Below are 21,237 nucleotides of genomic sequence, written 5' to 3'. Positions count from 1 at the left end.
AGATATCTTTTTCCCCCTCCACGTGCGATCTCTAATGTTCGGCGAAGAGGTCTCTGTGGCGGGAAATTCATTCAGGCGACTGCAATGGCCACCCATTTCCTCTTGGAACCTCGGCCCCTGCCAGGTCCTCGGGGGCTTGGGAGTGTCATTGGTGGATGACCGCAGCTCCTGCTGCTGTCGCTGTCACCGCGACCATGGCCTCTGGTAGCAGCGGCATGGCTGTCGCCCGCCTTCTATCGCGCTCCTTCCTCCGTGAGTCCAGCCGAGACTCTCTTTTCCAGGCCTCTGCGAGTTCCTGGCCTCGCCGGGCCCAACATCCTGGTCCAGGCCGCGGCTGGGCCCTCTGGGGCCGGACCTCGGTGGGGGCCTGGGAGGCGCGAGAGTGCGGCCCCAAGTCGGGGACCACCTGGGGTGGAAGTGGCTTTGCTGGATTTGTAGGGTGGGACATGACCTGGGCAGCTGGGTTAAGTGGCGTGGCCGAGCCAAGATTCGGGTGTGGGAGCCCTGTAGACTTGGGGGCATGCTCTGCCCCCCCGCGATGATGAATGGCCGGATGGGGGCGGCGTCTAGACTGTCCCTGTTTGGGAGTGAGAGGTGAGGTGGTCCAGGATTAACTCAGCTGGGAGAGTGAGTGTCTGGATTGAGGGGTAGGAGGAGGAATGTCTTAGTAGCACATTGGGAGAAGAGGGTAAGGCTGTCCCTTAGTTTTTGTTTTTGTTTTTCCCTGCAAATTGTAGACTAAGCAGAAAGGTGGGTTCTGCACCCCAGAGTGAGCATAGCCCAGAATACTCCTACAAGTTTAGGGTTGGCTGGGACTTTAACCAACTGTTTGCAGTGTCTCCACCAGGGGTGTGAACCCCTCACTCCCTGAAAACTTAATACCCAAGGTTGCTAGTTTTTGAATAACGCTGTTAAAAATTCTTGCTATGTTCAAAGTCTTCTTTGTTAGGTAAGCTGTATAGAAAGAGACTTTGGAATCAAACCAAATCATACTTGAAGTCTGGCTAACCCCTTACAGTCTGTGTAATAAACCTGGGACTTTTCTTAATGGTGACCAGCCATTAGTTGTCAGATGCTTCCAGACATGAGATGTTAAAAAGTGAAAAAATGCACATCTTAGAAAGGGTGCAGTACAGGATAATCCGGGTTCACTGTACAGAATAGTTGAAACAATTTACATAAGGCACATGGGATGTAATACACACTCAACTAAAGTTAGTTTTCTTTCTTCCTTTCTTACACTTTACTCCTGATTCTGTTTGTACTGAATATTGGACAGATTTCATTCATTTCTTGAGAAGATCACATTCCAAAAGTGTGCCAGAATAAGTATGCACTCAGTAGTTGCACTTACTTAACTCGACAATATGAGGACAGACCTCTGGCTAGATAACTTTGGCAAGTAGGAAAAAATTGGGTTTATTTAGGAAAGTTTTCTCAAGATTCTTACTGTATAATTAAAGGACTCTTGAAGGTGTCCTAGGCGGAAGGTTGAAAAGGGATTAGTTACAGCCAGGTCATTCTCGCCTGGGGTCCTGCTTATCAGATTTTCTGAAGAATCCTAGCCTCAGATAGGTCTGCTGTCTTAGGAGGAGAATCTAGCAAAGTGTCTAAAGAATCAGGATCTTTAATCTGCCCTTAGCGGTCCTTTTCTCAGAGCTGGAAGTTCTTTTTTCTTAGACTGTCAGGACCACAAGACCTTAAAGGATCATCTAGTTTAGCTTTCTGTTGCTGGAGTGTATCCTAGTCATGTGATTAATCTGTTATTAAGGGTTGGAGAGGTCTGAGATCTGAACAAAGTTATCTCCTGTATTTATGCAAGACTATAGTGTTTAATGCAGAAAAACCTCTAAATCCTCGAAATCTTCTGTTTCTCATGCCACATGTTTAAGCCCATTTCCACTCCCACTAGAAAAACAGCCACAACAATATCACCTTATAAACTTTTTTAAAAGGTGGTCACAAATTATTTAGGCTCTAAGATTAGTAATAGACCTGCAGATGGCTAGCAAATTTTGTTTCCTCTGTTATCTTAAGTTTCAGTTGATGGTACATTTGTGCTAAAGGTCACAAGTGTTGCAATATTGATTTGAGTTAGGAAAAACGAAAAAACAAGAACAAAACTCAAACATTTGTAGATGTCTTACAGAGCCCTGTTGGAATGTTTAGAAATTTTGGAGCCAAAAATTTGGCTTGGTTTTATACTTTACGAAACCTGTTACATAGTTTCTGAAAACCAAACCAAACTAGTTTTATAGTTTATGAAAAAAGGGAGAGTCCAGTTGAAGTAGGGAGAGAAAATAAAATGAAAAATAAGGAAGATTTCTTCCATGAGAAAGTTTAAGGATTTTATAAGCACGCTTGAAGTTGAGATAGTAAAGCTTTTCAAGAAATATAAAGCTAGGCAAGCTCATTTCAAACATAAGCTGGGGGCAGGGGATTAAAAAAATTAATAATAATAAACATAAGCCAGGAATTCCTATAAATTAGATCTTATAAGTGGGGAATAAGAGCCAGTATTTTTGAGTCTCCAAGTTATGGTGTTTTAATGTCAGAAAGTGAACCTTCTAATCCAGCTGGTCCCATATCTGTTTGGCAAACGAGAAATAAACCCAGAACGTTTCCTGGCCAATGTCAGAATGGGTATTAGAGCTCTGGTCTTCTAACTCTGCAGTATTCTTTCTACTAGTATGTGCTGTGTGATACTGTGAGTCTCCTTTTCTGAAGTTCTAGTCTTTCTTTTTCTTTTTAGTTCTTTTTTTCCTTTTTGGCCACCTTGTTTTGTTCAGGTGACTACCCTGCTCAAAGTTACCACCTGCCTTTTCCATGTGTTTGCCAAGTTGTGTAAGCCACTTTTGAAATCAGGCATTTAGAAGTGTAGTTGGGCAAAAGGGACCCTCAACGATGATGTTTCTGATACTACTGTCTGTTGCTGTTACATCTAAGGACCAAATCTCTGTTTCAGAAATACAAAATAGTCTTGATCTGAATGTACCAGTGCAACCATGAGAAAGCAATTCGACTTTCTCACCTCAAACTCATTCTTCCGTAGGAACATAATTGGGGGTGTTCAAAATAATGTTTGTAAGCATAGAAGAACAATTTCATTTTACCAGAGGACAGGAATGTTGCTATTGACCCATTTTTTTTTTCTTTCTAACATTTCTAAAATTGGATATTTCTTATAATTGATGGTATCTACAGTAAATTGGCAGCATTTTTTCTTTCTTGCTAGTATTTATTAGTACTTAAGTGGTATTTTAGATTTGATGAAATATGGCACTTTGGGCCAGCTTAGCTTAATTTGTAAGTATATATTAAATGAATATATAATTTTGCATTTGAACAGTGGATTCTTTGGGGTTTGGGAGTAAGTGGCTGCTGAGTTACTCTGCTATAAGGTTCTATAGGTAGGAACCGTGATGTCCTTAATATATATTATGTATATATAATATATGTAATTAATGAATAACCATTTATTGATGAGTGCATGCATGGACACAAGGACACAGTTTGCGAGGTGACTTTGGAAGAGGAGTATTTTCATGAACAGAGATTCAGATTACTGATTGGGAGCATGGTCCTGATCATACAAGGCTATGGTTTGAGTCACATCTGCGCCTGTGCTCTCTGGCCCGACCTCCGGTCATGCATCCCACAGCCATCTTCTAAATGCTGTGGTTGCTCTCTTTGGGGAGGAGGACTCAGCATGTGGCTAACGGATACAAATTTATCACACTTCTTGAAGGCACATGTCTCTCACATTACTCAGCCTGTTTCTCTCATAGCCTTTGTTACAGTTTGCAACTTCTGTAGTTTTGTGTTTCTTTGTTTACTGTTTAGCTGTCTTAGAGGGTAGGATGCTTCATGTGGGTAGGACCTGAGTCCATCTTGTTTGCTCCTGAATTCCTAGTACTGGGCAGATAGCTTGGCACAAAGAACACCTCGAAGCAGTATGGTCTTTTCATTCTGCATTGGTAATCATAATGATAATAGAGAGCTAATAATGAAATAGCACTCGCCTTACCCTAGGCATTGTTCTATGTGCTTTTTATATTATAAACTCATTTAATTCTCATATTGCCAATGAGGTACATAGTATTACTATCCCCATTTTTTTTTTTTACAGGGAGGCTGCTCCTTTAAAAATGTTATGGTTAAAATTTACAAGTATGTCTGTACACACTACATGTAGACATGGATTAATATATTTATTGATAAACAGGATATGCATGAGGAGATATATAAAATACATCATTGGATTTTTTTTTTTTTTTTTTTTAGAGGGAGAGGGTGAGAGAGAGAAGGAGGGGAGGAGCAAAGGGAAAAGGGAAGGAATTTTAAGCAGGCTCCATACTCAGCGCAGAGCCGGACATGGGACTCCATCTCACAACCCTGAGATTTGATTGAACGAAAATCAAGAGTCGGATGCTTAACTGATTGAATCACCCAGGTGCCCCAACGTTGGACTTATTTTAAAATATGAATCATATGTTCTTTCTTTTTAGGAAATAGTTTTACCTTTGTGTTCATGTAGGATGTGCATCCGATATTGGGAGCATACCAGCTACTTTGCTACCCAGTTTACCCAATCATAATCTCATATCAATCACAGAATAGTGGTGCTGTTATGGGCAGTTACTCCATTTATAGAAGGGAAAACTGAGGTTAAGGGAGATCAAAAGATTTGTTTCAGGTCAATGGTTGGTGAGCAGCAGAGTAAAAACTCAGGCCCAGGCCTGTCTGATTCTTCAGAGCAGTTCTCAGATGCTCCCGGGATACAGTCCCAGGGTTAGGCCTTCGTTTCTAAGAATTTGAAGAGAAGGTGACACCACCACCTTCCCTGGAGGTGACCCAAGATGTGACAGCTATGGCCTTCATTGGGAAATTCTTCCTGGTGTCCAGCCTCAGGCCTTCCCGCTGCCCTAATAAATGCTCATTTTCTTAGTTAAGTTAGAGATCTCATCGTCTGTTGATTTATCATTTGTCTGTCTTTAGTTTTGTTTCTTGTTCATGACCTTTATTCTGTTTTTCTGTAAGGCTTTGGGCTCTACCTTGGTGGTGCTTCCTGTTGCCCAAGTTATTTCCTTGTCTGTTAAATATTATGAGAAGACTCTTCGTGGTCTGTTACTGCCTTAACTCTCCTATTGTGAAATAGTCCAGTTGTGTTACATTAGTACTTCTGGATTTTATTTGTTTTTTTTTTTTTAAATGTTAGTATGGAGTTTGTAATGGATTAAGGTAAGAGCTTTGAGGACTGCTAATAGCATTTAGGGCTAGACTTCTGTACAATCTTCATAATAATTTCAGGGAAGCCTATGATCCAAAAATGGATGTAGGTTTTTCTCCTAAGTGGGAAAACAAGAGATGGAACTTAGGACATTCTGCTTTTTATAAGTGTGCTTTTTATAGACTGTCCTGAGATTCAGTGAATCATTTTTTGTACTCCAACTCTGTAAGTTACTGTACCATATGGGAGACACCATGGTATACAAGACATGGGCCTTATAGTCATTCCATTTACAGTTAGAAATTCTAGAGTATATAGATGATACTTGAAATAATCATGAACTAAATTTAACCTTAAATAATTTTCTTAGAAGTAATGCAGTAAAGGGAGTAACAAAATGTGTGCATCCCCCCACTTACGGCGTGTGGCATAAGTGCTATATACCACATGGAAGTGTTTTAGGGTTCCATTCTTCTTAATCTCAGATCCCTTAAACACCCCTCATTATATTCACAAGTCAGGAATGTCATGTGAAGATTTAAAGATTCCTCACTGTGCAGTGTTTTATTTAAATGTGAACTTATATGAATTAACGCTAGTGAAATTCTCAGGGAGATGTTGAGTACATTGACTCTGTCATTGAAATGTGAGAGATATTTGCAAAATGGTTTGACCATTATTGTATGCCCTATGTTCTGGATTTTAACTTTATGGAATAATTTATTCTAGATACTTGGTAGTTTGAGCATCTTTTAGCGGTAGACAGACGATTGAAGATTTGCACTGTAAATCAGTTTGCATTCTTCAGCAGAAGTGGAAGAGGCTATTTTTCATTACTTAGGGCATTTGGTTTGGGTGGGGAGGAAATCAAGTGGGGAAAGAAAATTCAAAGAGCTGGTCTGACAGATTTAATGTTTATAGCAGCTAGGGGCTTGTGCTCTACCAGCCCACTTGAAAGAGAGCTGGGCTGGGCGCCTAGGTGGCTCAGTGGGTTAAAGCCTCTGCCTTCGCTAGCAGGGTTCTGGGCTCTAGCAGGGTTCTAGGCTCGAGCCCCACCTCAGGCTTTCTGCCCAGCAGGGAGCCTGCCTCCCTCCCCCACCCCTCTCTCTGCCTGACTCTGCCTACTTGTGATCTCTGTTTGTCAAATAAATAAATAAAATCTTAAAAAGAAAGAAAGAGAATGGGCGGGGGGTAGATTGTGGGAGGGAAGGTGAAGAGGTGCAGGGGTGGGGTTGAGGACAGGTTGCTTTCATGGGGAGCCTGCAATCTGTGATTCTGGATTTTGGATATTATAAAGTAGGGAAGAATGAGGAGAATGATGCAAGTAACTTAGAATTTGGTGGCTTCGACTTGGAATGTAAGCATATTTTGCATTATTTCTATCTCAGAGCTGTAGAGGAGGCAGAAATTAAGGTGAGGAGAATTATAGTGTACTACAGCCAGTCTGTGTGGGTTAGGTCTTCCTTCCTCACAGTCGCGGTAGCTGGGAGAGTGCGCTTGGTGTAAGATCCAGGGCTAAGACACGTTCGTCGGGTGTGAGGCGAGTTTCTGGGATTAAAAGACCATTTGTGGTGATAATAGAGTACCATCATGGCTTGCTGGGGGTGTCTCAGGTTTTCCTTTGGGTTTCAGAGGACATTTTTTTCATAAAGATTTTATTTATTTATTAGGAGAGAGAGAGAATGCACAGGAGTGAGGGAGGGACAAAGAAAGAGGGGGATGGAGAAGCAAACACTCTACTGGGCAGGGAGCCCTATGAGGGGCTTGATCCCAGGACCCTGAGATCATGACCTGAGCTGAAGGCAGATGCTGCACTGACTGAGCCACCCAGGTGTCCCAGAGTGTATATGCCCCAAATGTCCAAGACTTATTCCTGCCACAGTACTTTTCATACTGTGCGCTTATGGCCTGTTTTATATCAGTTCAGGTGGATTGTGAATTCCTTGAGGACTGAGACTCTCTTATTCAACACTTTATCCTTGATACTTGACTTTGTGGCTTGGCATAGGTGTTCCCCGATGGCTGATTGAATAAAAAATTGATGACAACTCAGGAAACTGGAATATGTGCTTGACTATTCTAGCAACCTCTCATTTCAGTACCAGTGATACCTGGTCTGGCAGCATATACATTTCTTGTCAGGCCCAAATATGATCAGAAATTTCTTATGTTTGAATATAGATTTTGGGTTTGGCCCAAAGTGATGAGAGAGTATTAATTCCAGCTCACTGCAGCTGTAGATAGGAGATCACATGCACATGCGCACACACATGCACACGGCAAGTCTCCCTAGTCGGCTTCCCAAAGGTTTAGACTGTCAGGGTCACTGCATAGTCTGAGCAGTACCAAAGGGCTAGGAAACTGGAAGGTGAATTGCTAGTCATCACACTTCCTGATGCAGTTTTTATGGGCACTAGAGATCTTGGGTTTAGAAGCCCTGAGCTTCACAGGGTTGATCCAGTAGGTCTGGAGTAGGAGTAGGAAAAGAGAGTGATCTTAGTTCTGCTATTGAGTCATGCTTTATGGATGTAGGCAGACCTGCTTTTTCTCAGGGTGACCAGGCCACCCCTGCCTCTGTGGAAGGAGAGGTGAACTGATTGATCCTTACTTAAGACTGAGTATAAGAATACTTGTGGAGGCCCAACCTTCAAAAAGCAACGGTTTCCTTTTAATAAGTGTGGGCTCCAGATATCTTAAGATTGGATCTTATAATCAAATCTGCTATCCTGTCTGAAAACTTCTGATAGATGGACCATGTGTTGAAGATTCCAGGAATAGGAAGGACTGGTGGAACAGATTCTGCCAGGAATAGCGGCAGAAATACTTCCACAAGTATAGTGATTGTGGATCTCTAGCTGGGAGAAGTGGGAGCCACAGGCAAGAATGAGCCTTAAGTAGCAGCACTGGCTGGGGTGGGCCCTGACACCGTAAAATCCCTTTGTAGTGTCTGCTGTGCCAGGGTTCAGGTGCTTAGCTGTGTCTACTGTGGCAGGACTTGACCCTCAGTGCCCTCTCATGGCTCCCTGTTCAGCATAATCTAGTCTGAGAAGGCAGCTGTCTATTACCCAGCAGATCCGTATGCACACAGAAAATTCCTTTTCCCCTTGGTAAGAGCAAAATCCTGGCCTGTCTCTTTCCTAGAGGTATAGGACATTCCAAAATTCAGAGTTAGAAGCAGACATTAACATGGGAGTTGAAGACAACTCAAGAGATGCCTGGAGGGCCAGATGCAATCAATTATGGAACCTAAGTTCTGAGGATTGAGGAGGGCATGAAGCAGTGATTCAAGATAGAAAGCTCGAATGGACCCTGGACAAATACGTGATGAGACGTTCTTATCTGGAGCTAGCTTTTATGGGCTACCTCAGTGGTAGGAAGAAGGCCTGACACTTTGAAAGGGTCAGGGATGGGCCACACAGACAGCAAGTTGGACCTGAAATGAAGGTTTAAAAGTAGTCAGAAAGTAGCCCACAATTTTAATTCATCTATGCCCTACTTTTAACTGACTGTTGAAATACTGTGAGCTGTTATGAATACATAGATTTCTCAGTTTTTGTTGAGGTAAGTTGCTGAAGATAAGTTAGATGTTTATTACATGTTTTTCCCTTCATCTATTTATTTTATTTTCCTTATCTCATCTTTATGTAAGGTCTGGTGTCTTACATCAGAAGATATCAAATTAAGTAACTTTGGATTATATATCAGACAAGCTTTATCTTTGATTTAAGGTTTAATCTTAATATTTAATGTTAACGTTTAATATAGTTTTGGGGAATGAGTTGCAGAATAGTTCCTACAAGTTCTCCCAACAAAGTGTACCTCTTAGCTTACGTATTATATGCGGAGCTTAAACAGGTTGGGTAAAGGGTGCCTGCTGGGCTTAGAAGAGCATGTAGCTCTTGATCTTGGGGTTGCGAGTTTGAGTCCCACATTGGGTGTAGAGATTACTAAGAAGATAAATAAACTTAAAAAAAAAAAAAAGATTGCGTAAAATGGGCAAAGGGTGTGGCTGTTTAGCAAACATAGTTAGTACAAGTGATACCTAGTTTGCCATCCCTGGATTAAATTTGAGTCATTAGTCTTTGAGTCCCAGTTTTCCTTCTGAGGAATGACAGTTATAAACTTAAGCTTTTCTTTATACATTTAGAACAAGCTGCATAATAGTTCTTGGTAAAGAGGGTGTTCTGGAAAATAGAAAGGTGTTTTTTTTTTGTTTCTCTCTTTCTGTAGTCTTCGTGTCTAATCTGAAGTTGCCATGACCACAAGGTAGCCTCTGTATGAGAGGATTTTTTTTTTTTGTCACTGAGTTGAGTTCATGGTCCGAAAGTTTGAAGAAAATTATAATGTGTCATATTTTCTTTACTTTTCAGTGCAACAGAATGGAATTCGGCATTGTTCCTATGTAGCTTCCCGGAAACATCTCTATATTGATAAAAATACGAAAGTTATTTGCCAGGGTTTCACTGGTAAGCAGGTATGTGTCAAGATGTTTTATAAAGATGCATATTACAGATACAGAAACATTAAACTATTTTCTGTTTTTTTTAATAATCACAAAAGTTATATGATTGTTGCAGAAGAGTATACAGTACAGCGATGGAGTTGTATCTTAGGCGGGGGTTTGGTGTGATAGTCAGCCTGTAAGATGAAAATTGTGTTTAAACTTATCTTGAAAATCCCTTCCTACAAGCACATTATGTTGGAAACTCAGATACTCTCTTTCAGCAAGTTTCACACCACTGGTTTTCCTCCAGCTTTGTAGTACATTACCATTTGTTTAATTAAAAACTAGGTAAAATGAATGGCTTGTGTCCTGTTAAACACAGGATGATGAGGGGAAATGCTCCAGCCCAGTCAGGCGCATGGGAACCGAGACACACAGAAGAAGCAGCACGCTGACTTGTCTCATCTTATACTTTCTCTGGCCAAATGGTCTTTGAGGGGACTAGCAAGCAAAATTGCCTGAAGTATTTTAACTTGTTCTCATTCACTTATATTCATTGTCTCTCCCTATCCCTACTTACATCACAGAATTTGCTAAGTTCTAAATATATTTGCAATGTGATTCCACAATAAAATGCAACATAAGAGTGTCCTTTCCCTCCTTCCTGTCATGTTACTCCATAATGTATATGCTACATTTATATATAATCTATAAAATAGATTCATAAAAGAAAAATTGAATCTCAAGGTTCTGTGTATTTAGAACTTTAATAGCTATAACTAGGTTACCCTTTAAAACATTTGTACAGATTTGTAGTTCCACCAAAGTAGATGTGGATTTTTTTTTTAAAACAAAGGACTACCACCAAATCAATTAGAAGATAGCCATGAGCCTTAACCCAGAGTATCCATGGCAAAATAAAAACAGTTCATGATTTTTTTGTGTGTGATTTAAAAGTTAATGATTTTTCTGTAATTAAAAGAATTTTCAGGGCATCTGGGTGGCTCAGTGGGTTAAGCCTCTGCCTTCGGTTCAGGTCATGGTCTCAGGGTCCTGGGACCGGCCCCGCATTGGGCTCTCTGCTCAGCAGGGAGTCTGCTTCCCTCTCTCTCTGCCTGCCTCTCTGCCTACTTGTGGTCTTTGTCAAATAAATAAATATACTCTTTAAAAAAGAATAATAATAATTTTCATGTCCATTCTGTGGTATTTGGGTATATCCATTCTCTGCTCCTTGCAGAGCAGGAGTCTGCAAGTTTATTCTGGAAAAGGACCAGATGAAAATGTTAGGCTTGGTAGGCCATGCTGTATCAACAACCCAAAAGCACTGTAGCAGCAAAAGCAGCCATAGACAGTATGTCAGTGAATGGTGATTGCGTACCAGTAAAATGGTTTCTAAAACCAGTGGCAGGCTAGACCTTTAGGCCATAGTTTTCCAAACTTTGATCTATAGGATAATACCTAAATATCCAAACTTCTGTAACTTTTGTTTTTAAATTGCTTTAAAATTCTACAAGGGTTTTTTTTTTTTTTTAAATGAATTTGGTTGGAAGGTTGTTTCATATAAAATGTCCTTTCACTTTTTTACTTCTTTCTGAAGTAATTGGACATAATACTGTGTTATTTTTCTGAAATAACTGGATCTTCTTCTGTTCCTCTACTATCTTAAAAAAAAAAAAAAAGGAACACCCAAAACTTTGAAATTTTGTTCATAGGTAAAATTGGTTTCATTATTTTGATAGCCATATATTTTATCAGTATCACTTCCACATCTGTATATTCTAAAGAAAATTGATGCTCATTTAAGATTTGAAGTACATTGTATCCTTTGCCAATTAAAATCATAGTCCCTTTTTGATTATATATTAATTGTGTTAGCATATAATCAAGTGTTTTGATTAATCCAAATTCCTCACATAAGTTTATTATATATGTTGTTTTGTTTGTTTGCTAAATTTTATATGATCCTGTGACATCTTAACCTCTGATCTTTTTTTATTTTTTTATTTTTATTTTATTTTATTTTTTTTTTTTTTGACTTGGAAATTTAACTTTATTTACAAATGTTCTCCTATAAACAAAGATGCCAATCTATTCCTTTAAACTATTGTAACTGGTAGTTTTCAGAAAAAAACATTTACATAATTTTAATCTTCCTGCATAAACTGTATTATGGGATGAGCAAATATGGAATGGTCTAAGAATATAAAAACAAAACGAAGACTTATCTAACATGAATCTCTTCTGACAGACAGAATAAAAAATTAAGAACTACACCCCTTAATGTGCTACTCCAAGGAACAGAAATGTCATAATTTGGGGAGAGGTAAATGCTTCACAATAGTCTTCTTACATAGCACAGTTTAATTGTGACTGTTTAGGATAGCTCTTGCAGGCTAATATTTAGGCTGATTTTTAAAAATAAATTATTATTGTAAAAAGGGCATAGACTTTTCTACACAGATTTTTCTACCAATGGAAATATGTAGATAGGGATCTGAACTCATCATTCAGGCCAATTAATAAAATAACAAACACATGAAAGAACTTAAAAACACAACCTATGTGACTGACTTACAAAATCAGAATTCTCCCTGAAGTCAGAGAGTATTGCTCATAGTTGCTATAAATTTGAACTTGTCATAGTCGAAATGATACACAGACAAAATAAAGAGTTCAAAGTAAAACTATCCAAATTACTGACTTATCATTTTATATGTAGTAATTGCTTTTAAAAAATTCCTTTAAATTTATCTAGGAAGATAATCACTCTCACATCATAGCTAAGTCACAAAGAACTTCAAAACTTTGAAAAAAAATTTTTCCCTGAGAAAGAAGTGAGAGAGAAAAATCTCTAAAAACACACAAGTGACAGTCCTGTACCCTCTGAACAATCTTTACCATAAGATGAACTTTTATTACCAATTAGCAATCAAATGTTTTCCAGTTCTGGATAGTTACTGCCTCTGATGACCTAATCTTTTTGTAATGAAACTGTAAGTGCAACATTTTTTTAAAAATCGGATAAATAGGGACTCTGGTTTTATTGTCAGATTTACATTTTTGTCACGTGCAAGGATGACCAGCTATAACATGTATATCCCATAATGACCGAAGTAATAACTTCTGCTGGCATCTCTTCTTCTGAGTCTCCATTTCCCCCACTGTTCTTCACCCAAATAATAAAAGTAATACAATGGCAACTGAATTTATGATTATCAATGGCACTCTCATCACAGTTCTTACAGATCGAATAAGGTTCATTAGCTGAGATTTAATTCCTGGCTCTTCTCCGAATCCACCAATTCCCTGGTCTGCTCCCCAGCCAATGTTCTTAAGGAAGCGCTCCTCGTGCAGCACCGCGATAGCATTGACGCAGAGCAGGGCCGCCTGCAGTAGCGAATACAACGTAAAGGCCATGGCCTCCCGGAGCCGCCCCGAGGCCCAACTCCCTCTGATCTTTTTTTAAAAGAGCCATTGCCCAGAGGCGCCTGGGTGGCTCAGTGGGTTAAACCTCTGCCTTCAGCTCAGGTCATGATCTCAGGGTCTGGGATCAAGCCCCGCGTCAGGCTCTCTGCTCAGTGGGGAGCCTGCTTCCCCCACCTCTCTCTGCCTGCCTCTCTGCCTACTTGTGATCTCTCTTGCTCCGTCAAATAAATAAATAAATCTTTGAAAAAAAAAAAAAGAGCCATTGCCCATGGTGTAAGCAATATTTGGAACTGTTCCTGCTTCCTGATTTAAGTGGTGGTTTGCCTAAATACTGAAATCCAAGGTTGGTTTCATTGTCTTTCAGTTACCTGCAAGTACATTGTTTCTCATTCACTGTTTTTAAATTTAATTAATTGGGAGTTTTACTTGTCTCAGATTTGTGAGTTAAGATTGTATTAGTATAGAGATAACAGTAAGGTCTGAAATTTAGGGTTTATTTTCACAAGAAATCTACATTGTATTTTGTTAGTTCTTTTATTTGGTGTATACATTGTTCCCCATATGAATGAGGAATATTTGTATTTTGGAGTAGATTTCAATAATGCAGGCCTCCAGTGGGTGGAATTTCTTGTATTGGCTTTAAGATGGTTTGAGCTGCTGAAAGTATCTGTGTTCGTAACTGGTGATGATAGGAAAACTAAGGAAAATAAACTTACTAACAGGAAATGTCTTTGTTTACCTTGTTTACCGTTATATTAGGACTAAAAAATTGGTCCATTTGAATTTATCTAACAAAGTAGTGATCTAGGGCAGTGCTTCTCAAACTGTCTGGAATGAAAGACCAGTTCAGTTGTCTGTTTGCTTTTAATTTCCAATATAATGCAGATCAATATTTTTTGCAAAATACAGTAAAAGTTGCAGCAATATTATATTGCTATAAAAGTTTGCAAACATTCTCTTTTATTTTGTTTTAATTAATTTAATTTTTCTCTTATTTTTTTATTTTTGTTTTTTTGTATTCTTTTTTGTAATTTTTTATTCTTTTTCTTTTTGTGTTTATCTCACTGCAGATCTGCAGGGTTCTACAGATTACACTTACAGAGTGTAATCTGTAAGCACCACTTACAGAGAGAGCATTGGCTTGGGTTCTTTTCAAAACTCCATCATTAACTTTAGACAAGTTAGTTAACATGCTTGAGGCTAAGTTTCCTGTTTTGAAAAACGGAGAAGTTGAATCAGGAAATTTCTGAAGTCCCTCTTAGCCCCGACTATTAGGCCTTCAATAGAACTTGAGTTGTTGGGTTTGCATTTTGAGGTCCCTATAGAATGACTACGTAGCCATTCAGTTTCAACAATTGCTTATTGAATGTCTACTGTATGTCATGTGTTGGGTTAGGTACCACCTCTCAGTGTAAAAAGTAGACAGAATCACTTCCTTCGTGTAATTTACATTTTAGTGGTGGGAGGGAAAGAAACATACCAACAAAATCAACCAACAGAGCATACCACAAAATTATGTGGTATATTAGAAAGTATAAATGCTGTGGAAAAAATAAACCAGAGGTAGAGATGTGTGACTGTGTGCAGAGGTGTGATCAGGATGGGGAAGGGGGAATTTTATGTTAGGTGGTCAGGGGAACCCTGACCTTAGTCAAGATCTAAGGGAAATGTGGGAGTAAAGCAGCAGATCTGAAGGGAAGTGCATTCAAGGCAAAAGAGATAGCAAGGCCCGGAGGCAGGACTGTGCCTGTTGTGTGTGGAAGTCATAAGACCAGGGTGAATGGAGTGAAATGAGCAGCGGGAGAACAGTAAATGAGGCCAGGCAGTTAAGGAGTTTTGATGTGAGGATGTAGGCTGAATATTGACTTAGGAGTCAGTATAAGGAGTTTGGCTTTTACTGTGAAAGAAGTGGAAAGCCCCTGGACAGTTATGATCAGAGGAATGATCCGATCTTGCTTATGTCTTAACAGCATTACTCTGGCTGCTGTGTTGAGAAAGATGAAAGGGAGCCAGGGGCAGTATTCTGTCAAGAGTTGATGATGACTTAGACCAGCATGGTAGCAGTAGAAGGGATTGAGACATTGTCAGTTATATTTTGAAGGTAGTGCAATAGTGTGCCTGATGTGAGATAGAGAATCAAAGATAGCTTCAGTGTTTTTGTTCTGAACATGTTAAGAGTGGAATTGTCATTAACCAAGATGGGGTGGAGTGTGGGGAGGAATGATTGGGAATTTGGTTTTGGGCACATTAAGTTTGAGATGCCTGCTAGTTCTCCAAGTGGAGATGTGACATAGGCAGTCGAGGTCCAGGCTGGGTATGGGGGTGTGTGTGTGTGTGTGTGTGCGCGCGCGTGCGCGTGTATGAGAAGGGTCGCCATATGAATGATGTTTATTGCCCTGATAGGGGATGAGATCACCAAGGGTACAAATTTATATGAAAAAGAGAAGTCTGAGGAGAGAAAAAGAAAAGAGGAAAACCAGGGGAAGCCTAGTGAAAAATAATCTTTCAATTTGTGGAGATATTTTGGGTTATCACAACAGCTGGTAGGGGTGGAGAGAAAGGCATGGTACTGGAATCTACTGAATTGGGGCCAGGGATGCTGCTAAACCTCGTACAAAGCACAGGACAAGCTCCCATAATAATGAATCTGTGTGACCAAATGTCTGTAGAGCCGAGGTTGAGGAGGGAGAGTGATGGACAGCAAACTATAGGCTATCGGCCAGGCAGCATTAAAAGCTCACCTAAAGTTAGTGATCATTGATTTAAAGTGAGACCAGTTATCCTGTTCTGTTTTCTTTCCAGCTTCTACTTGGCTGCACATCCGCAGTCTTACTTAGAGTAGGTAGGGGACTGGATTTAACCAAGATTGTGGTTTTGCCAGATGTGGAAGTTGAAGTGAGAGAGAACCAAGGTTGTTGTGGATTTATAATGACTGCCAATGGATTTTAAGCTGTGGATGTGAGTACATCAGGAGTTGACAGAGGAACAGTGAAAAGGAGGGATTTTTAAGTAAACACATGGGTGTTTCTGACCATCAGCCATATTTGAAGATGGAATGAAAAAGATCCTCCTTTATTTTTTATTTTTTAAAGATTTATTTATTTATTTGACAGAGTGAGAGAGAGATCACAAAGAGGCAGAGAGGCAAGCAGAGGGGAGGCAGGCCCCCTCCTGAGCAGAGAGCCCGATGCGGGGCTCTATCCTTGGACCCTGAGATCATGACCTGGGCTGAAGGCAGAGGCTTAACCCACTGAGCCACCTAGGTGCCCCAAAATATTCTCCTTTAAAAAAGAAAAGCAAAACCCAAACCTCCTATTTTGGCTTTGCAGAGGAGTGTATTGTTTCAAGGTTCAAAGCTGGGTTTAGCAGGTTGTTGAGACTGCTATATGTATGCATCTATCACATTCTGTGAAATAGTTAACCTATTTGTTTTTCTCTTCCAGGTTGCTGAAGATTGCCTTCTGGCTTCCCAGCCTGTCTTTTCTCATGTTGTGTTTTTTCCCCATAGGGCACCTTTCATAGCCAGCAGGCATTGGATTATGGCACCCAGTTGGTCGGAGGAACCACTCCAGGGAAAGGAGGCCAGACACATCTGGGCTTACCAGTCTTTAATACTGTGAAGGAGGTAATTAATGGTACTGAGTTTGCTAAGCACAGAAAAGCAGGAGAAGAGCAAGCATACTTTGTTGTCGTGGTTAATTTTTTTCTTTTTAAGATTTTATTTATTTATGTGACAGAGAGTGAGAGGCTGGGAGAGAGGGAACACAAGCAGGGGAAGTGGAAGGGGGAGAAGCAGGCTTCCCGCTGAGCAGGCAGCCTGATTCTGTACTCATCCCAGGTCTCCAGGATCATGACCTAAGCTAAAGGCAGCCGCTTAATAACTGAGCCACCCAGGTGCCCCAGAGCAAGCATACTTTGAATAGAGATTTTAATTGTGTCCCTTCTGGGAGAGTCACTTGTGCTTTTAAAATCCAGTAATGTAAAGAAATTTGAATCCCAGTAAAAACCTCTGGGTTTACTTTAGTCACACAGACTCAGGATGCCTTCCCCTCGCCTGTGTCCTTTTGTTGGGCATAGTTCCGCTGTGAAGAGAAGAAGTTCTGTAGCTTGGCTTCCATTTGGCTTCTTCTCCTTTCCTTACTCTTTCTTTTTCCAGGATGTTAGCAGTGCACATGTCAGCATCCAGCCTCTAACACTGACTGAGAACAGACTGTGTTCCAGGCCCTGTGCCAGGTGCTTCATAGACACTGCTTCATTGAGGCCTCCCCTTGACCCCCTCAGGTGCAAGTGCTATCCCTCTTCCCATTTTAAAGACAAGGGTACTGTAAACTCAGAGAGGTTATGGATCCTGCCCATCGTTCATAGCTGCGAAGTGGCAGATAGCATGGCTCAGTGTAAGTAGGATGGTGGTTCTGCCTGAAAAAAACTGAGTTGTGAAGTCAGTCAGACTTTTTTTATTTTGAAGATCCAAGTAGGCAGAGAGAGAGGAGGAAGCAGGCTCCCTGCTGAGCAGAGAGCCTGATGTGGGACTCGATCCCAGGACCCTGGGATCATGACCTGAGCTGAAGGCAGAGGTTTTAACCCACTGAGCCACCCAGGTGCCCCACTTTTTAAAGTATTTTGAACAAAATTTAATTGTGTTACAAAATTAATAATGTGCTTATTGTAAATTCTTAGATGATATAAATATATGTAAAGTTAAATTTTATGGTGCTTTCCATGTCTCAGATTTTGCCTTTCTAGAGAGCTTGTGTAAGCTCCGTGTGTATTCCTTCACTCTCTTTCTACACTTGCATGAATATATAGAAAAATAATCGTATTATAAAAGAAACTGTGGTACAAAGTCTTGCCTATGTAATAAAAAAGTATCTAGGAAATAAACTTAGTACTTGGGACTGATGTATTGATGATAAAAGAGGTATCCCGCCCCCTCTTCTTAAACATAGTTTTAAGGCATGTTTTAAAGTATCACTTTTTTAAAAAATACAAATTTATAGACTCAATACCTTTTTTTAGAATACTAACTTTGGATTGAAGTTAATTTGTATTCTTGATCCTAAAATGTGGGAAAAAACCCAAATATTCAAATGCGGAATTTTCATTTTACTTTAAACTTGAAAATAGAGTGTACTATAAGTGTGGATGTATGTTCTAAGTGTACTGTATTTTAAAGACTAAAAAAATAAAAATTAAAGTCGTATGTTCTGTAAAAGAATCATTTAAAGTCTTTTTGCTTTAACTTTTGGGTGTTTCCCCACACCCCGTAAGTTTTCCTGTGACTGCCTTCATGACCTCAAAATAGAGCTGTTTTCATAATTCCTCTAGGTAGATTTGACTTTTTCATGAGCCCTTTTTGCTTTCTTTTAAAGAAAGTTTTTGTTGCTAAGCAACTCATTTATTATTCATCATGACTCAAATGGATATGACATTGGCAGTATTTTGTAAGTTCTCTGACAGATACTATATTTCTCACCTGTTTAGCACTTACAAAAAGCTTTCTGAATGATTCAGAAATGCTTTCTTTAAGACATTCAGAAAGCTTTTCTGAATCCAGTATCGCTTGTTAGCACAGACCCCGTTGTCGTAGTTAGCTTCTGGCAGTATTTGTAGCCTTAAGAGGTGGAAGACTGCAGGATCTATTTTCCAAAAAAAATACCTACATGCCTATGATCTGACTCCTTTTGCTTCCAACCTACGTTTTATTTTATTTTTTTTTTTTTGTACCCTCTTCTCTGTTACCACATTGAATAGAGTTTAAATATTATTTTTAACCTCTGGCATCGTTTGTTGATGATGTGACTCTGTTCTTCTGTCAGTGTCAAGATCCCCCTTTTTAACAGAGCTGATGTAGAGAAAGCTCCTTGGTCTCTGGGGATGGGGAGTCATTCAGGGATGATTCTGAAAGTCACTGTCTTTTACTTCTGCCCCTTCTAGTTGTACCTGTATGCTTCATAGCTTAGTATTTTTCCATTGTAAAATCCCATGACACAGCCTTCCTAAAGGTTTTGATTTCTATCTTGATTAAGTTATATTTTAACATTTATAGGGAGGCAGCCTGCTGTCACTGAAAAGAACAGACATTTTGGAATCAGAGATACTTAGATCTGAATCTTGGCTCTGCCACTCACTTCCTAGCTATGTGACCTTGTGTAAGTTATTTACTGTCTTTTGGCTACAGCATCTTGATTTGTAGATGGGATTACTAAGCATACAGGGTTGTGGTGAGGCCTTAACAAGACCTATCTTGAGCCGTCTTTCAGGGTCTCTCAGAGAACAGGTACTGTCTCTCTTGGAGAGTCAGAGATCACTGACAATATCTGTCTTCAAGGAGCTTCCGTTAAATTGGAGGAGACGAGACCACACATAGAGGTGGGGAGAAGGAAACATTATATTGATACACGGAGAGAACCATGGTCAAACCGGTGGTCTTAAGTGCTTTGCATTTGTTGGGGGGTGATGTAGAGTAGACACTAATGCTTATTTGGCCCACATTCTCATTCTGTGGCCATTTATGCATTTGTACTTTAGTTCATTTTTAATTAACGTGTTTAGAATAAAAGTTGTGAGCATAAAAACCACATCATTTTTGACGTCTCTTGATGATATTATCAAGTATGATATGTTTTGAAGAGTTGTTTGAGAGCTGAGTTCTGAGGCTCGGCAGCTTACTCATCCCATTTCTCCTGGGGAGGTATAGGGTCGTTGGTACTGAACAGGTGATATGATGTCTTGTAGGGCAACAAAAATAAACATGGCCACAGGAATGAGAGGACACAAACGCACATCAGCCCTGCTTTCAGGTTTCCTGATGTGCCATTGCCTGAGGGAACGGGGTGTCACGGAACCTTTCAATTCAGACTGGCAGTCCACAGGGTGGGGGCAGAGAGGAGGCCCTGAGGCTCTGCTTGGTTCCGCTCTTTTCTGACAGTGCAGTGAACTTGCTAATGGGAAGAATGAAGACATCCAATGTCTCCTGGTGGTGCCCTTTCCTGATCCCAAGATGTTATTAAAATGATGGCATTGAATGCAATTTTACAGTGTTTACAACTTAACCCATAATAAAGGGCTTCATGGTTAATGTTTCAGGCCAAAGAAAAGACAGGAGCGACAGCTTCTGTCATATATGTTCCTCCTCCTTTCGCTGCTGCTGCCATCAGTGAAGCCGTCGAAGCGGAAGTACCCTTGGTCGTGTGCATTACTGAAGGTATCCCACAGCAGGACATGGTACGGGTCAAGCACAAACTATTGCGCCAGGGAAAGACGAGGCTGATTGGGCCTAACTGCCCTGGAATCATCAATGTAAGTGTCACAAACCAAAATAGATCTGGACTTGGGCTTTCAGAAGGCTAACTAGCTTTCAGTCAGGCCAAGTGTGTTTGTGTGTATGACCTGTTAGTTACTGGTTGTTGTGTTTTTTTTTTTTTTTCCTTCATTTTTCTGAAACACTGATTTCCTTTCCTTCAGCCTGGAGAATGCAAAATCGGCATCATGCCTGGCCATATTCACAAGAAAGGAAGAATTGGTATGTTTCTTATAGATTAAAAAAAAAAATTCTTTGCTCTAAGCTCAAAATTCACCAAGAGAATTTGTGACAGTGCAAATGTAATTTATATTAATTAACCGTAGTGGAATTTACCAGGGAGGTCTGTAGTGAATCAGTTCTCTATCCTGCGTTGGATGAGATTAAGAATCCATAATAATTCTGCAGAGTCAATGAAGAATTTTTTTGGAGTTTTTGAAGATTCTTTTCCTGCTCAGCATGTTTCTTCCATGTGTTCGTATGTATTGGTAGTTTATTTCACTTTACTGCTAAGTAATACTATGTTGTGTGATTCTGCCACAGTTTGTTCATTCTCCTGTTGATGAGCATTTGGGTGGTTCCAAGGTTTGAATCATTATGAATAAGGCTAAGGTGACAATTGTGTAGAGGTCTTTCAGTGGACACATGTTCATTTCTCTTGGGTAAAATTCTTAAGAATGGAATCACTAAGTCATAGGTTTGACGTATGTGTAGCTTTTTAAGAAATCGCCCAGTAGGGGCACCTGGGTGGCTCAGTGGGTTAAAACCTCTGCCTTTGGCTCAGGTCATGATCCCAGGGTCCTGGGATTTAGCCCCATTGAGCCCCTGCTTCCTCCT

At 40.1% G+C, this 21,237-nt stretch overlaps 2 protein-coding genes across 2 annotated transcripts in view; one reads left to right on the top strand and one right to left on the bottom strand.

Annotated features, from left to right (window-relative positions):
- Positions 1-94: 94 nt before the first annotated feature.
- SUCLG1 (succinate-CoA ligase GDP/ADP-forming subunit alpha) overlaps positions 95-21,237 on the top strand; it is a 32,788-nt gene continuing 11,645 nt past the window's right edge. Inside the window, exons 1-5 of the mRNA XM_059188228.1 lie at positions 95-252; positions 9,601-9,704; positions 16,609-16,725; positions 20,187-20,399; positions 20,565-20,622. Of these exons, the coding sequence (XP_059044211.1) occupies positions 156-252; positions 9,601-9,704; positions 16,609-16,725; positions 20,187-20,399; positions 20,565-20,622 (589 nt within the window). The 5' untranslated portion in view covers positions 95-155. The remainder of the gene's footprint in view (positions 253-9,600; positions 9,705-16,608; positions 16,726-20,186; positions 20,400-20,564; positions 20,623-21,237) is intronic.
- On the bottom strand, positions 12,393-13,122 carry LOC131840373 (immediate early response 3-interacting protein 1). Its single transcript, XM_059188230.1, has one exon. The coding sequence runs from the start codon at positions 13,089-13,091 to the stop codon at positions 12,843-12,845; it is 249 nt and encodes an 82-aa protein (XP_059044213.1). The 5' UTR covers positions 13,092-13,122; the 3' UTR covers positions 12,393-12,842.

Source organism: Mustela lutreola, chromosome 9 (assembly GCF_030435805.1).
Source record: "Mustela lutreola isolate mMusLut2 chromosome 9, mMusLut2.pri, whole genome shotgun sequence".
In the NCBI taxonomy this organism is placed as follows: domain Eukaryota; kingdom Metazoa; phylum Chordata; class Mammalia; order Carnivora; family Mustelidae; genus Mustela; species Mustela lutreola.
The sequence above is the reverse complement of the archived record's forward strand: the minus strand, read 5'-3'. Positions and strand labels throughout refer to the sequence as shown.